This window comes from Prionailurus viverrinus, chromosome A1 (assembly GCF_022837055.1).
Source record: "Prionailurus viverrinus isolate Anna chromosome A1, UM_Priviv_1.0, whole genome shotgun sequence".
In the NCBI taxonomy this organism is placed as follows: domain Eukaryota; kingdom Metazoa; phylum Chordata; class Mammalia; order Carnivora; family Felidae; genus Prionailurus; species Prionailurus viverrinus.
In genome coordinates this window covers 946,478-964,236 of record NC_062561.1, presented here as the reverse complement: position 1 = coordinate 964,236, position 17,759 = coordinate 946,478, and the positions used below count along the sequence as shown (strand labels likewise).

Here is a 17,759-nt window from a genome sequence, read left to right as displayed (position 1 = left end):
GTGATAATAACACAGTCATTGTAAAAAAATAAACAGAATTTGCGTAACCTTAATTCTGTTATCATATGTGACCACTTGGGTCTTTTGTCTCTGTTTAATAACTGCTTAATAAGAACAACAAAGCAATGTTATTAAATATTGATCTTTTGACATACTGCTCATGGAAAGGCAAACATTGTGACTGAGAATATATTCCCTAGAGCCAGATTGCCTGTTTGATCTTAACTTTGTCACCAGCTAGCTGTACGATCATGGGCAAGTTACTTAAACTCTCTCAGTCTCAGTTTCATCATCTTTTAAATGTGGGTAATATTGAAATATGGATTAATAAAAATACTTTAGAGCATTTCCTTGTGATTTAATGAATTATCACACATATTGCAGTTAGAATTACACCTATAACATTGTAAGAAATTGATAAATTTTAGCTTTTATTATTATTAATTCCCAAGTGGCTCAGTGGTACATCAAGAAAAAAATTCTCTGGGGTGCCTGGGTGGCTCAGTTGATTAAGAGACTAACTCTTGATTTCAACTCAGGTCATGATCTCATGGTTGGTGAGATTGAGCCCTGCATCCCTGCTTGGGATTTTCTCTCTTCTCTCTCTCCCCCTCCCCCACTCCCACCTGATGGTTGGCTCTCTCTCAAAATAAATAAACATTAGAAAAAAGAAAAAAATTCTTCGTAACAATACTTTGATGAAACAAAAATATCTTTAATGTAAAATTAATGTATATTATTGTAATACAAAAGAAAAGATTTGGGGTGCCTGGGTGACTCAGTCGGTTAAGCTTTTGACTTTGGCTCAGGTCATGATCTCATTGTTCATGAGTTCAGGTCCCTCATCAGGCTGTCTGCTGTCAACACAGAGTCCACTTTGGAATCCTGTTTCCCTCTCTCTCTCTGTCCCTCCCTATCCCCTGTCCCCACTAGCTCTCTCTCTCTCAAAAATAGATAAACATTTGAAAAAAGAAGAAGATTTAATGCTTGGAATCAGTACATAAAACGAAGAAGCTTTGAGAAAATATACTTGAAACCAAAATTTACTCCTGGAAAGTGGCTTAGTATATAATTCTAAAATCATGATCAACAACAACAACAAAAAATCATGATCCAAGTATTTCATAGAATATTGGATCAAAACACTTGTGGGGTGAAGGATAGATGAGAAAAGTGACTGAGGGAATAAATGCTTATCCTGATAAACCACCACCAACAAAACAAAAATATATCTTAGGCAATAAAATAAGGAAGACTAGGAAAGAAGGAACAGATTGGAAGCTTAAGATGGCCGATTGGTTTTTCTGTCTTTTCCCCCACTCTCCCAATATTTAAGATGACTGCAGTGATTTACTATAGAACTTTATGTAATGGTGGAAATATTTCTTATCTATGCTGTCCAATATAGCAGCTACTAAGAATGAGAGAGTTTAAGTACCTAGCTAGCTGATGATAGTCAAAGGCAGGTGATCTGGCTCCAGAAAGTGTACTCTTAATCACAATGTCTCTCTGCCTTTCCATGGGCAGTCAGTCTTTAATTATCAAAAGATCCATAATAAACAGCATTGCCTTGTAGTTATTTATCAGTGTCACAATTTTTTTTTTATTTGGACCTTACAACATCCTGCATTATTTAATTACAAAATAGCAAGTGAGGTGGAAGTGAGGATAGTCATGGGTTTGTAATTAGTAGCAGACAAATAAGAATTTGAATGCAACTCTTCTGTCCTTGGAAGCTCGATGTAATTTATCATAGAGCCTCTTTGGTTTGCTCTTGTGGTCTGTATAGGAATCATTGTGTCTACCTTTAATAATGAAAAGTTATTCAGAAAATACTTCAAATGTATTGAAGTAAATATTATCACCAATGTCGACTTTTGTTGTTCTAATTCAACATTGCTTGAAATCACGGCAGCATATCAAGGAAAGAATCTATGGACCTCTTACTCTTGTCATTATAGAGAAACAAATGTTATCATTTTTTCATCTTTGAACAGTATCAGTACCAGAGAATTGTGAGCAAGATAATGCCTCCAGAAATACGTGACGTGTGACTACTGAATCTAGTATCTAACGTCTCTGACGCAGACCTTACTTTAAATTGTCTATACAACTCTACCCTGTTAATCCAACATACCTCTCTGGCTTGCCTTTACCACGTGCTTAAACAGGATAGGGATGGTTATAATTTGCACAGTTATTGAAATGTTGGTAATACATTTTGTTGCTTCATTTATTTCCAAACAATAATTGAGGAGTTAAAACATAAAAATCTTGGTGACATTAGGGATGTCCATGCAATCCAGCACTACATATAAAGACTCTCGTCCATCTATGACCATGCTTTTGCCTTAGATGATTTGTGTCTGTCACTCAATAGGCCTGTGTCTCTACCATATCCCAGAAAAAGTAATGAGGGGGTTCAATCGGTTTTTAAAATCCGTTTGTGTCATCTGTAATGGTTTTTTACCAACTTGTCAACACCGTCCGTTGTAATCCCACGAACAACCGCTAGGGTGAGACGAAAGAGGCCTCGCTTTCATCTTTACATGGAATCTTGGATGTCGCACGGCACCCTGACGTGCGCCGAAGACGTAGGTGTAGACGATGAACAAAAGAGAAGCCCCATCGTCGATGTGGCTTCTCCGGGCACACCCGCCCCGGGGCGCGCCGCAACGCCGCGCACCTTCGCTCGGCTCCCCGCAGCCAGGCCGGCCCCGGTTGGGCGAAGCGATGGAGCAGGCGGTGGAGTGGAGACCCCATCGACCGTTGAGGACCAGGCGATGGTGGAAGGCAGTGGGGAGGCCGGGTAGAGGCTGGGGGAGGGCACCCGAAAGAGGCCGCGGAGGAGGACGACGGCAGCGGCGAGGGACGCACCGAGGGGAGGCTCCGGCCCTTCCAACAGGCGGGAGCCCAGCTCCAGGGGAGCCCGCAGCTTCCTCCATCTTGGTTGATGGAGGCGGGGAGCGGCGTCTGGGTCCCTCCACCGTGGCGCCCGTCCCCCAGGGCCCCTCAGACGCAGACGCCGGCATCAGGGGCCGTCCCCCCGGCCGAATGGCGGAGCCCAGTTGGGGCTTCGCGGGAACAAGTTTCCCAGCCCCACGGGGTCTGGTTTTGAACTGGTCCCAAGTTCCCACAGCAGTCCCGACAAAATGGAGGACGTCGTCTCCTCCCGCAGCCATGACGGGAGGTGGGGGGACTATTCCCCACGGGGGTGAGGCGAGGGTGGAAGCGCTCCCACTCCCCGCGGCACGTACGGGAACCCACTTCACCCGCTGCCCCGACCTCCCACTTTCAGTCGCTCCAGCCCGTGCCCGGGCTCGCCCCTCTCGGGGGGCTTCAGGAACTGGACAGGGAGGGCGTTGGGGACATCGAGGCGAGGCCGCGTCTCTCCTCGGGCAGGGTCGTTGGGAGCGGCTGCAGCAGCCTGGGCGCCCAGGCCCGAGCCAGGGCAGGCGGCCACGGCCTCAGATTCGCGGGCTGTCCCGGGCCCTGGGGGGCACCCCGGGCGCCCAGGGCCGGAGCCCGCGGCCGGTGCAGCGGGCGGCGAAACTCGGGCTGCCTGACCCTGACGGACCCGGGGGTGGGGGCGGGGTGGGAGGCGGGGGTAAGGAGGGGAGGGGACGCGGCCGAGGGCCGAGAGCGGGCGGAGGGGGGGAGTGGAACGGCGACGCCGGGGGGTGTGGCCTGCGCCTGACGGACAGCCTTTCGGACCACCCCCCCGAGGGGGGTCCTGAAGGAAGGCAGATGTAGCCAATGGACGTGCCCGAGGCGCCGCGGCCCGCCTTTCCGGCCAGCCAATGAGGGCGCGGAGGGCGGGGCCTCTCCGGGCTCGGCCGCACCGCCGCCTCCTCCGTCTCCTCCGCCTCCTCCTCCTCACCAGCGCTAAACCCGGGACTGGACCAAGCGGAGTTGTGCGTGTGGCGGATGGCGGGGTGGGACTGGGGGTGGGTCAGGGGAGTGGGGGTTCGTTCCGCGGAGCCGCAGCCAGAACCGGGTGAGGCTTATCCCCGCTGTCTTTGCAGTCCAGATTCGCCGGTAGCAGGGGTGGCTGGGAGCAGCGCAGCCTCGGGAGGAGGAGGTGGAGGCGACTGGGGAGGCGGAGATGCGTGAGCCTCCCACAGACCCGGGATTAATACCCCGCGGCGCGGCCGCAGTTGCCGCTACCGCGTCGGGGCCTCGGGGTCTGCTCCGGGCTCTGCTCTTGTCACAGGCGTCTTCGCGTGCGGCCCGAAGGGCTGCGAGAGTGAGGGCGAGGCCGGGAGTGCTGGGTGAGGCGGACGCCAGAGGCGAGGGTCGCTCGGGGGGGCGGGGGTTGCCCGGGCCGGGGCGGTGGGAGGTCGCGGGGTATTTTTCCCTTTCTTTCTTGCGGGGGGGGGGGGGGGGCGGAGGAGGTAGAAAGGTGGGGGGAGGGGCGCCTCAGTTCGTTCTCCCGCTCTCGGGGCTGCGCTCCCGCTGTCTCCGCGGTAGCCCGAGGTCCCCAAGTTTTTCGGGGCGAGGGTGCTGCCTCTTCCCCCACCGGGTCCCCTCCGTCCCTCTTCTGTTCCCTGGAGTTTCTCGTCTTGTCTAATTTGGGCGAGTTCTAATGGCGGACAGGGACTGCAAAGTCTCCGAGTCAGAGCAACTGCTTGGGGCAAATATAGGAGATTTCACCCGGCGGTGACGTGAGCCGCTCCTTACCTCCGAACACCAGTTCCCGAACACCGGGACACCAGTTCCCGATTGACCGGGATAGCGCTGGGTGGGCAAATTTAGGAGGGAATACAACTCTCTTGCTGGCGTCGAGGGAACCTTTTGCCTTCCACCAACCCCGCCCTCCCCTTCCCTTAGAGCAGGCTTGTTCTCCGCCTCCCATTCTGTAATTTGAGGAACGAGATTTAGCTACGTCTAGTCGTTTAGATCCCTATAGTAGTTGTTGTGTGTGTTTTTTTAAACCTCGCTTCTCCACCGCTCTGGGTTGGGGGAGGGAAGAAGAGCACGGAAACTCCTTGACTTCTTACCCTTTGCTTCCTCCCTCTGGTGGTTAGGAGTTGGTGCTACGTCCAGATGGGCTGTAATTAAATAGTTTCGCAGCTCTCTCTCCTGTCATTCTAGGATCAGGAATCACCTTCAGGCCAGTCTGGTGGGGCTTTGGCAGAAATTAAGGAAGAAGACATACCATTTGTGAGTAATTTTACCCTGCTTTTTAATTTAAATGCGCTTAGTGCAATAGTTAGTCGATTTATCTTTCTGTTATCTTGATGGCAGAGAGCTAGTTGCTTAGATGGACCCTGTCCCCAGTCAGGGTAATCCCTGGGAAAGCACTGGGAATGTATGCTGATACTTACACCACTGGATGGGATTTAAAGTAGGTTTCACTTTAAATGCTTTGAGTGTAACTTTTTTTCCCCACCTTCTCAGTGGATAAAAATATTTTTTTTCTTTGCTGTTGGATTAAGAAAGAACGTAGGGGCACCTGGGTGGCTCAGTAATTGAGCCTCCGACTTTGGCTCAGGTCATGATCTGGTGGTTTGTGTGTCAAGCCCTCCATCGGGTTTGCTGCTTGTCAGCCTGTCAGCACACAGCCTGCTTGGGATCCTCTGTCCCCCTCACTCTCTCTGTCCCTCCCCCACTGGTGCTCTCTCTCTCAAAAATAAACATTAAAAAAAGAAAGAAAAATACTCTGAATTTTCTGTTCTTTTAAGGTTGATGAGAGTATTTTTTGTATGTTTGTCTTACATCTGAGAAAGCTTTCTATTTAAGTGCCCTGATAGTCCTCCAGCCAGCATCACATCAGGAGGTACATAATCTAGTTGTCACACTACTTTTAGTTCTGAGATTGACCACGAATTGGTAGTGACAGCTGGATCTCTCCATTATGATGTTAATGTATTTTTCTTTGTACCAGGAAGTAATCTATGTAATGTTTCATTTTGGTGCAATAAAATGCCTAATTCTCTGTCAGTTAATTGTTTTTTTAACACCAATCCTTGCCTGAATCAGTAATTCTATTAGGAGTCTGAAGATGATGATTTTTTAATGTTTAGTTTTGAGAGAGAGAGAGAGAGAGTGTGTGCGTGCACGCATGCGCAAACGGTAGAGGGACAGAAAAGGGGAGACAGGATCCCAAGTGGGCTCTGTGCTGACAGCAGAGAGCTTGACATGAGGCTCGAATTGGCGAACCCCAAGATCATGACCTGAGCCACCCAGTCGCCCCTGAAGATGATGACTATAAAAAAAGAATCACTGATTCCACATCTATTATCTGGGATTCAGTACAGTTTTAGGTCCTGCCTATTTTGTTCTTTAAAGCTGTTCCAACACCTTACGGTTGGCGATTGAAATGAAACTTGTGATTAGAATAACTCACATGGTAGTACTCCTGCCTTCTCTTTGGCCTTGTTCTCCTTACCAGTCTTGTCTTTGCGCTTAATGCTGTTATTCTTCACAGTACACCTTTTTAGTTAGTTAGATCGAGGACACTGTGTCAGGATGTAGACTGCTGTCTAGCTTTCAGGAATGGATATTGTTTTAATTCAGTAATTTTTCTATAATCCCTGCGTGGTGATATTTCACATTCCCTGGAGTTTTGTGAGGTGATGGGATGTAGGCACTGTTCTAGAGCTCTGCTGTGTATTCATAGAAAAAGGGAACCAGTGAGGGGTGAGTTTGACAGGGTAACAAGTCACTGACTCAGTTATTATCACTTAGAAAAGCCATTTTTCTCAGAGTATTCCTAGGTATTTGCAGCATGATGTAGTATAAAGAACTAGGGTTTAGTGCCAGCCAGATTGGAGTTAAAATTGCTGCTATCTTGGGGTGCCTGGCAGGCTTAGTCAGTGAGGCATATTTGACTCTTGATCTCAGGGTCATGAGTTCAAGCCCCATGTTGGTCATAGAAATTACTTAAAAAGTGGGGTGCCTGGCACTTGTACCCCAATGTTTATAGCAGCCCTCTCAACAATAGCCAAATTGTGGAAAGAGCCTAAATGTCCATCAACTGATGAATGGATAAAGAAATTGTGGTTTATATACACAATGGAGTACTACGTGGCGATGAGAAAGAATGAAATATGGCCCTTTGTAGCAACATGAATATAACTGGAGAGTGTGATGCTAAGTGAAATAAGTCATACAGAGAAAGACAGATACCATATGTTTTCACTCTTACGTGGATCCTGAGAAACTTAACAGAAACCCATGGGGGAGGGGAAGGAAAAAAAAAAAGAGGTTAGAGTGGGAGAGAGCCAAAGCATAAGAGACTCTTAAAAACTGAAAACAAACTGAGGGTTGATGGGGGGTGGGAGGGAGGGGAGGGTAGGTGATGGGTATTGAAGAGGGCACCTTTTGGGATGAGCACTGGGTGTTGTATGGAAACCAATTTGACAATAAATTTCATATATTTAAAAAAAAGTGGGGTGCCTGGGTGGCTCAGTCAGTTGAGCGTCTGACTTCAGCTCAGGTCATGATCTCACAGTTCATGAGTTTGAGTCCCACGTCGGCCTCTGTGCTGACAGCTCAGAGCCTGGATCCTGCTTTTGATTCTGTGTCTCCCTCTCTCTCTGCCCCTCCTATGCTCATGCTCTGTCTCAAAAATAAACATGAAAAAAAATTTTTTTAAAGAGAATACTTAAAAAGTAAATAAAATTTAAAAACATTAACAACAAATTTCTGCTGTCTTATATATTTGGAAAGTGCAAACTAAATAAAGGTAAATAAATGAACATTTATTATGGGCATTTTATAAATGAGTAAATTACGTATATCTTCCCAAGATTGCTGTTAAGATTTAATTGACTATAAAAATAGGTAAAGTGCCTGGTCCATAAGTTTTGGGACACACACATACACATACATACTGTTAATGGTAACTGTAATTCTTATCCTCTAGGTTTTTGTGTTTTTGTTTTTTTTATTACATGAGATTTCCTCAGGATTATCTTTCAACTTAAAACTAAGTTTTCCCTTACTTTTGTTTTATTTTTAAAGTATTTATTTATTTTTGAGAGAGAGCGCACGTGCGCACATGCTAATGGCGCAGAGCTCCACGTGGGGCTTGAACTCATGAACCATAAGATCATGACCTGAGCTGAAGTCAGATGTTTAACTGACTGAGCCACCCAAGCTTCCCATAAGTTTTTCCTTTCTGCTAAGCTTTTAATATCTGGAGGCTCTTTATTATGTTAGAAATGTTAATTTGGGGGGTACCTGTTGGCTTAGTTGGTAGAGTATGCAACTGTTGATCTAGAGGTTGTAAGTTCAAGCCCCACGTTAGACATAGAAACCACAAAAAAAAGTTAATTTTCTATGATCTTTACTCATCACCCAGATAGAGTACTGATAATTTTGTAGTTTTTCATTTTACGTTTGTTTTTCCTGCATTTATCTATCGTTCTTTTTTTTTCTCTTTTAACTATTCCTATTAGAAGCTTTCCTCAGATATTTCATAATTCTTGACTGGTCTACTTGTGATTAAGAATTCGGAACTAGAAAGCAAATCAGAAAAGTGTGGTTGGGCTTTCAATTTGGGAACTTCACTGTAGAATGGTTCTTTTGGCCAATTGATGGAGAATCTCTAGAGTCATTATCTTTAGGTTTTTTCCTGTTTTTGTTGGTTCCTAATTTCATAGAGAAGAGTGTTTCTGACATGCCTGTGTGGGTCAGTCGGTTTAGCGTCTGACTTCAGCTGAGGTCGTCATGAGTTTGAGCCCCGCATCAGGCTCTGCTGTCAGCACATAGCCTGCTTCGGATCCTCTGTCCTCCTCTCTCTCTGCCCTTCCCCTGCTTGTGCTCTTCTCTCAAATAAACTTAAAACGATTTTTGTTTTTAAAACATAGGTGAGTGTTCCTGAGAAAGAAGTCTTCCAGGGAAGAGTCAGGTCCTGAAAGATAAAGGTCTGGATGCCACCTCTGTGGGAATCAAGTGGGAGGAAACATTTCGTATGCATGATATTGAACCATTCATCCATGCTTGGTGAACCCCAGACAAAAATCTTCTGTTCTATCCAAAGAATAAAAGTCTAGAACCTTGTGCCAGGGTAGGGAAGAACCTGTCATCATCAACATGGAGGGAGACAATAGTTCTAGGATCTCCCAACCTCATTTTAGCTCCCCCATCCCCTGTTCCAGAGATATCTGCACCTCCTGGTTTCTGAGCCTTTTGAAGATTCTACGGCATAATCAGGAAGTTTCTCTTAGCTTGTTCCATCACTATTTTAGTTTGGCTGTCTCAGATCCACCGAGGTAGTTACTCATCCATTTGCTCTTCAGCTTACAAAATCTTGTTGCTTTTTTTCTTGTTCTTCCTTTCCTTGTGTGTAGGAACCTTACCGTTGTTTATGGGGGTTTTAGAAAGGAGTGAAGTCAGTTGTGTGTGATTAATCTACTGACTGAATCCGTACCAGGCTATTGATTTCTAGATAGTAATTTTGTACTTGGACACTTTACTAATTCTCTTGCTATTTGTTGTAGTTGTTCATTTGAGTCTTCTTTATCCTATCTGATTACATTTTTATACCTCCAGAATCATAGCACACCTTTATTTTGTTTCTGATCTCAAATGGGAATGCTTATAGCAGATACTCACTAAACATGAGTTGGCTTTCGAGTTGAGATTCTTTTTATGTAAATATATAAATATTTTTATAGTAAGACCTGTTCTGTGACAATATAAGTCCACAAAGATGCAGTAGGACATGTTCTAGGACAAATTAATGATTAACAACGGTTTTTGTGGGGCGCCTGGGTGGCTTGGTCGGTTGAGCATCCAACTTTGACTCAGGTCATGATCTTGTGGTTCACAAGTTCGAGCCCCACATCAGGCTCTGTATGACAGCTCAGAGCCTGGATCCTGCTTCAGATTCTGTCTCCCTCTCTCTTTCCCCCTCCTATTCTCATGCTCTGTCTCTCTCTCTCTCAAAAATAAATAAACATTAAAAAAAAATTCTTAATCGTTTTTGTAACCTATGTCCTAATTATCTTTTATAGAGCCTACAGAATATAGATGGCCGAAAAAATGAACCTTTGAAACCATAATTTTTTTTATGGTGTGATTTTTTTCCCTAAGATTTTATTTTTTAAGTAATTTCTATACCCACCATGGGGCTCAGACTCACAACCTTGAGATCAAGAGTTGCATGCTCTAGGACGGCTAGCTAAGCACCCCAATAATTAATTATTTTTAAATACTTTACTGTTGATTTTAATTTTTGTAGATTCATAGAGGAAGGTGGTTTACCTTTCTTATATGTGCTAATCTTGTCATATTAACATCTCAATGTTTCTATTTTAGCTTTAAACCACTGACAGATTCTTTGTAATAATGTAAATTTTGTGTAATTGTATGTAAACATTGAAAATTGAATGGCTATTAAATCACTCAACTGATAAGAATATAACAAAAACTTTTGCAACTTTTAAAAAGCATATTTTAAAAATTGACCATGTATGCTTAAAAATGGTTAAAATGGCAAGTTTTATGTTATATATATTTTGTCACAAATTTTTAATTTCCTTCAGGAAATAAAAACAACTGAGATGTCACTAAAGGTAAATACAAAAGGGCAAAACACTCTTTTCTTTGTTTTAATAAGTCTTATCTGTACCCCTAATTAAATGCTCTGTTAATTTTACAAAGTTGTTACCAATTACCTAGAGATAGTCTGCATTTAACATTCTTATTTGGTCTGCAGCCTAACTTTTTTGCATGGTGGTGTTATAATCTTTTATCAAATTTCTCTGTGCAGATTTTCCTTTCCTTTTCCATTACTTGAGATTATATTAATTTTCATTGTATCAAAATGAAAATATGTTAAACATTGGTTATCAGTTGTAGATGATTAAGATACCAAAGGAGACTAGCTAAATGTTTAAGATTAGACACTTGTTGAAATGCTTACTTTGTAAGCAAAGTATTTGCCTGAATACCTTCTCATAGGAGAGGGATTTAACTTTTTTTACTTTCTTTAATATGATCCAAGCAGACGCCAGGGACTTACATGTCCAGTTATCTGAATAAAAACCTTGGAATTGTATATTATCCCCATTTACAGTTTATAGTTTAGAAAACTTAATTAATGAGGTGAAGTAATTTGCTCAGTGCCACACAACTAATCGTTAAAGTAACTTTTTCTGTTTTTGGATATTATAGAAGTAGTCAAAACTTTTCTGTAGTCTTCTGTTTCTGAAATTAAAGTATTTGGTCAAATTATATGCACAGTGAGTTTTAGCAGTAGTTTAACTTTTTTATAATCTGTGATTTGAGAGTAGATGAATACTTAAATCTTTTTTCAGAGATGGAGGACTGCAGTGAGCAAAGCATGAAGAATGGTCTTTCTTTTATTTTCTTTGAAAAGATTAAGACATGTCACCAGGGGATACTGTGGCGTCAGCAATAGCCCTTTTCCAGAAGTTGTTCTTCTCTGTTGTAGGTTTATTCAAATATAGATAGAAAGGACTAAGAGAATTCATGTATAACAGCTCTTACATGTCATAATTCAGTTTAGGCTAAATTATTGTCTCTTTCCTTTGAAAATCAACCATGTAACCAGTTTACTGGATGAATGTTAATCATGATCCCAACTTTTGTGGTTTTTATAACCCTTTTAAAGTGGTCTCTTAGATTTGTTATCTTTTCTTTAAAATAGACTTTCTGAATGTTGATTTTGTTTTAATAAATTCATCTTAATAAAAGATAAGTAATTTCTAAAAATTGTTTTATACATTAATTGCATATAATATACTGGCTATGAAATCGATTCTAGAGTCAGATTTCTTAGATTTCAATCCTAACTCTATCCTTTGGACATTTGAACAGGCTATGCTGATTACATATCTTCTGAGTCTTCATTTCCTAATGGGTAAAATGGGAAAAAGAATAGTTTCACTTCACTTTTATAAGCATTAACTGAGTTAATATTTAAAGATATAACACATACTAAGAATAAACTTTACATATTGCATGACTTTATTATCAATTAAAATTAGTTGGGAAAATTTTTGAATAGAAATGTTATGTAGCATATTTCAGTATGAGTTGTTTAAAATGGAATGAAGACTGCCATATGAAATGAGTTTTCTTAATAATTTAATACCCGTACAGTTCCCACGTTCTTTATTCTTGAAATTCTAAGAACATTGAGGCTGTCATATATAAACTTACCTCAGCTTTTCATTTATCATTTCTATGTACTTACAAATATTCCAGTTATACTTAGCTTTTCCTTGTCTTTCAGATAGAGGTGATTTTTTTTACTCATAATCAGTTTCATTACCACCTGTGCACATATCCCCTGTCTACTTTTAAGATCCTTGCTTCATCGGTTATTTACTTTTCCAGATTCTTCAATTATGTCTGTCTGCTGGATCCTTTCCTTCGTCATACCCTAGTGCAGAGCAGGTTCACAGAAGTATTTGTTGAATATAAATGAATGCTAAGAATTTGAGGCCTAGAGTTAGGGCCTGGGGTTTAAGTTCTACTCAGTCTTACCTAGAACAATTTAGTTGGTTTTCCTTTCCTGATTTGTAAAGTAGATTAAGTTATACCTATATTATGGAGCTGTTTTCAGAATTTTACATGAAAAACCCGTAGCATAATGTCTGGCAATTTCTGGACAAGGATAAGGAAGATTTAATCAAAGTTATGTTAGAAGCGGAGAATTTGAAAAACAGTGACAAAGACGCTAGAGCAATAAGGATTAGATGATAGTCACTTATTTTAGTAGACAAAAGTATAGTACAGTGATTGTATTTGGATCCTGGGTGATTGGTATTTGATAGAATGATTTTGTTACTATTTCCTATTTCAAAAGAAGACTTAGGTTTTTTTTTCATTGTAAAGGGTAAGTTAAATTGAGTACTATGAGTGCATTTTTTAAGGACTACTACAAATTGGATGATTAATTTCCATCAAACTCTGAGGTAGGCATTAAATGGTTAATGAGAGAGGAAAAACAAAATGAGTAACAATATTTTCCCTGAGGGTTGGATAAAACTCACCAGAATTTAAAATTTCATTTGTGCTATTTCATTGCAATAAAACACAATGATCATAATATACTAGAACTTTTGTTATTTACTTTCCTCTGTTACAGGTTCTTTGGCATGGATAAATGTTCAGTGAGAGGATTAGACTTGGCTGAACAGACTCCTGTTTTATTAAAGAGTAAAGCCATGGCAGCTAGCCTCATGGATGTTGGAAATTCATTTGGTGGCCCAACTAGTTCTTTAGTTAATAGATCTAGAAACTCATCAGTGGAAGATGATGATGATGATGATGATGATGATGATGATGATGATGATGTTGTATTTATTGAATCTATACAACCTCCTTCAACTTCTGCTCCAACAGTAACTGATCAAAGAAATTTTATATTTGCTTCATCAAGAAATGAAAGTCTACAAGGAAATTATTCCATAATTCTTCCTTCCTCAAGAGATTCAGCTTCTCAGAAGGGAAATATAAGTGAGACAATTATTATCGATGATGAAGAGGACATAGAAACAAATGGAGAAGACAAAAATTCTTCCAATTATATTGAATGGGGACTTCCTGGAACTAAAAATAGAACCAAAGATTTGGATTTCTCCACTTCCAGTCTTTCAAGAAGTAAGGTAAATGCAGGAATGGGTAATAATGTTATCACTACAGAATCGACTCTGAAATTCCTATTGCTAATGTTACAACCTTAGAAACAGGTATAAGCTCTGAATGCTGGGCGAGATATGAACTTAATGATTACACGTATAACATCACTGTAGAATACCAACTTGGGAGATGTCGCTAAAGGACTTCAGTCAAGTAATTTTGGTGTTAATATACAAACATACGCCCCATCTTTGACTTCACAGACCAAGACTGCAGTAGGACCTTTTAATCCTGGTAGAATGAATGTGGCAGGAGGTGAATTTCAGAATGGAGGATTTACAACTCATCATAGTCCTGGTAAGCAGTAAGTGATTTTATTGATCTTCTATACATGAAATACTTTTTTTTCTTGACTTTCATATTAAGATAGAATATTTTACTTGCAATCTGCTTGGTCCCTGATTTTTCAGAAATTAAATCTGTTTTACCCACTGCGATTTACATCTGAAGTGTTTTAATTGAAAACCTCCATAATTACTACAACCACCTACCTAGTTTCTTTTTTTTTTTAATTTTTTTTTTAACATTCATTTTTGAGAGAGACAGACTGAGCATGAGCAGGGGAGGGGCAGAGAGAGAGGGAGACACAGAATCCAAAGCTGGCTCCAGGCTCTGAGCTGTCAGCACAGAGCCTGACGTGGGGCCTGAACCCATGAACCACGAGATCATGACCTGAGCCGAAGTCAGCCGCTTAAATGACTGAGCCATCCACGTGCCCCTAGTTTCAAATCATAGAATAAAAAAATGGATAGTGAATTGAAGAAATAAAGTAATATGTAATGATTTAATTTTATTTAACTTGTAATAACATAACTTGAAATTTCAATTTTTGCATTTCAAATGTTTACTTTTGGACTGCTTGTCTCTTTATTTTTGTTTTAAAATCAGCATATTATTAGTTCCTTTATTTTAAAAGTTATTTTGAAAACCCTATATAGTTTTTTAATTTTTTTGTCTATTTATTTATTTATTTATTTTTGAGAGGGAGCAGGTGAGCATGTGGGAGAAGGGTGGGGCGGGGGGTGGGCGGAGAGAATCTTAAGCAGGCTCCACAATCAGCACAAAGCCCGGTGCAGGGCTCATACCCATGACCCTGAGATCATGACCTGAGTTGAAATCAGGAGTTGGACACTCAACCCACAGAGCCACCGAGGCACGTATAGAGGCCTACATTTTTAAAGCTTATATGGACAGTCTTTTTCTGATAAAGTTAAAATATAATGAAAATTATTTAAAACTTAGCAGATCTTTTTGGCAGCTTTGTCATGATTTAGTGTGGTGTTTAAGAGTTAAAATTTTTGTTTTGGTATTGGTTTTTGGTCATTTTAGTGCTTTAAGCTATTGACCAACTTAGAAGTTTAGGAAAGGACTGAAAAGGAACTAGATTTAAGAGCCTCATTTACTGCTTTTAATGGAATGCCAGAATATTTTTCTTTTTTTAAATTAATCTTTTTCTCTGGTTATGAGAATACTACATGATTACAGAATATTTGTAAGAAATTATGGCTAGAAATAAAGTATCTTTCACCTTATCCTACCAACTAGCAAGGACTACTCCTAAAATTTTGTTTTCAGTCTTTTGCCTCCATGGTTTTAAAAAATATAATTTAGAGCACATTATATATAATTTTGTGTTTCTCTTGGTTTACTTAATCTAGATTTTCACATCATTTTAAAAATAGAATTTTCCATGTGTATAAGATTTTTGTCTGAGATAACACATTCCTCTTTTTATTAGCATTTGTATAGGATCCCATTTTTTACTGTTGAAACTGTCCACTAAATTTCTTTGTCTACATTGTTTATTATTTCTACAGGACAGTTCTCAAACATTTTGGGCTCAGTTTCACTCTCAAAAATAATCGGGGGTCCCCAAGATTTTTTAATTTATATCAATTATGTTATTAGAAATTAAAGTGTAAGACATTTTAAGTATTTAACAATAATTACATATTATATGACAAAATATAATTTTTAATGAAAACTATTTTCAAAATTTAGTGAACAGTGCCATTTTTTCACATTTCTGCAAATCTCTTTAAGGTCTGGCTTAATAGAAGATAGTGAAGTGTATGTTATCTCCTCACATCTATCTATTTCTACATTGAATCTGTTGCAATATCTTGTTTTGTTTGAAGTATAAAAAAATCTGGCCTCACATAGGTATTTGGTTGTAGGAGGGAGTACTGTTTTAGTGATCTTTTTAGAGAATTATGGATAGTTACGGGTTTTTTGGTAACAGTCCCAAAACTTGATAAGTGGCAGTTTCTTACAGGTTCTTAACAATGTGGAATCTGAAATCATATAACGAAGTTTTCATACTTATTACATTAAGATTCATTGATCTGTGGATGGATCTTTTACCTTTGTATGATTCGGTTACATTGTGCTTTGGTCAAATAAAAAATATATATATTTTGAAAATATCCATTCATTGAACTTCTAGATGTTGATGTGTTATCTTAAATGTTGACACTTTAGAAAGCTGTCAAGGTGACAGTGGTGGATACAGGTTTTCAAAGATGTTGATTTTCACTTGAAAGCTCAACTTTTCTCTTAGCAACAAATACTGTCATTTTTCTTGAAGTGAATTTTTCTTGATTTGTTTTCAAGAAAATGTCAGTAATCAGTTTGTTAGTTATTCTTTTAAGTAAAAATGGTATTTCGTGAAAAAAGCCTAGTTTAGCTTGCAGTGTAACTATTTTATAAGTGCTTTTCCTCTTTGCCTTCAGACAACCATTGTATTTTGGTATGAAACAGAAGTGTTTTAGGCATGCTTCCCTGTTCATTACACAGAATATTAAGATGTAGTCAAAGGCTGAAATCTAGTAAAATCGATACCAATTTTTATTATTTCATCGTGGACATCTGTTTAATAAATAATAACACTGGCCTTTGTCCTTAGGTCTTAGGACAGAGACTAAGTCCTTGGAATTTCCCAAGTATTGGGATTGTCTTTTCTATTTACGAGCCCTTTGGATCACATCTGAATTTGTTTGGGCTAAGACTTTGATCAGAGGAAGGCTGAGAGAGGGTCATCAGAAAGACCCATCATGTGATTAGAGTGTTGGAGGTTTTAGCCAGTCCAGCCTCGAGGGAGGAGAGGAAGGCTAGAGATTGAGTTCAGTCATATGCAGTGAATAAGTCTGTCAGTCATACCTATGCAATGAAACACCAGTAAAAGCTAGACACTGAAACTCAATGCAGCTTCCTGGTTGTTGAGCTTATCAATGTGCCAGGTAGGTAACACACCTGATTCCAGAGAGAGTAGGCACAGAAGCTCTGCATTTGGGACCTTCCAAACTTTACCCTTCTTTATCTCATTTGATTGGTCCTGATTTGTATCCTTTATATTAAAACTGTGATGTGGGGCACCTGGGTGGCTTAATCCGTTAAGCCTCTGACTCTGGATTTCAGCCTAGGTCATGATCTCACTGTTTGTGGGTTCGAGCCCTGCATTGGGCTCTACGCTGACAGCACAGAGCCTGCCTGGGATTCTCTCTCTCTCCCTCTCTCTCTCTCTCTCTCTCTCTCTCTCTCTCTTTCTCAAAAATAAATAAAACTTGGGGGAAAAAAAACTGTGATTGTAAGTATAGAGCTCCTCTGAGTTCTATGAGTCATTCTAGCAAATTATCAAAGCCGAGAGGATAACTAAATCAGGAACCTCCTTGATTTATAGCCAGTTGGGCAGAAGTATGGGTGGCATCTGAAATGACTGGCAATCTTGTTGGGGGCTATGCCATTTAAACCTTTGGGGTCTGATGCTAACTCCTGGTTAGTATTAGAATTGTATTGACCATTTGGTGTTGGAATAACAACCATAAATAAGTGAAGGTGATACTTTTTCTTTTCTCAGATATATGGTAGTGAAGAAATACAGTTCAGTTCCACTGCCAGCAGTTATACCCATCGCTGCTTTTGTTACCATTATTGTAAATGCCAACAGTGAAAAATGCAAATAATCTTAGTATTATTATGGAAATAGCTTGGCCTCACAGATCCCCTATTATTTCTTTTTCTAATACAGTGTTGAATAGAAATGGTGAGAGTATAGAGCCTTGCTTTGTTCTTGACCTGGGGTTAGGGTAGGGGGGCATTTGACATTTCATCATTATTAGTTCTTGTCAGATATAATG

At 40.5% G+C, this 17,759-nt stretch overlaps 1 protein-coding gene across 7 annotated transcripts in view; it reads left to right on the top strand.

The window, feature by feature from the left end:
- The first annotated feature begins 3,793 nt into the window (after positions 1-3,793).
- Positions 3,794-17,759, top strand: part of ZMYM5 (zinc finger MYM-type containing 5) — a 32,694-nt gene continuing 18,728 nt past the window's right edge. Inside the window, exons 1-4 of one of the 7 annotated variants that reach the window (XM_047861331.1) lie at positions 3,794-3,914; positions 5,095-5,163; positions 13,070-13,589; positions 13,827-13,920. In XM_047861331.1, coding sequence (XP_047717287.1) covers positions 13,080-13,589; positions 13,827-13,920 — 604 coding nt within the window. In that variant the 5' untranslated portion in view covers positions 3,794-3,914; positions 5,095-5,163; positions 13,070-13,079. Of the gene's footprint in view, positions 3,915-3,947; positions 4,272-4,390; positions 5,164-8,816; positions 8,874-13,069; positions 13,590-13,826; positions 13,928-17,759 lie in introns of those variants that run through there. The other 6 variants (XM_047861355.1, XM_047861346.1, XM_047861303.1 and 3 more) reach the window with 6 other exon arrangements.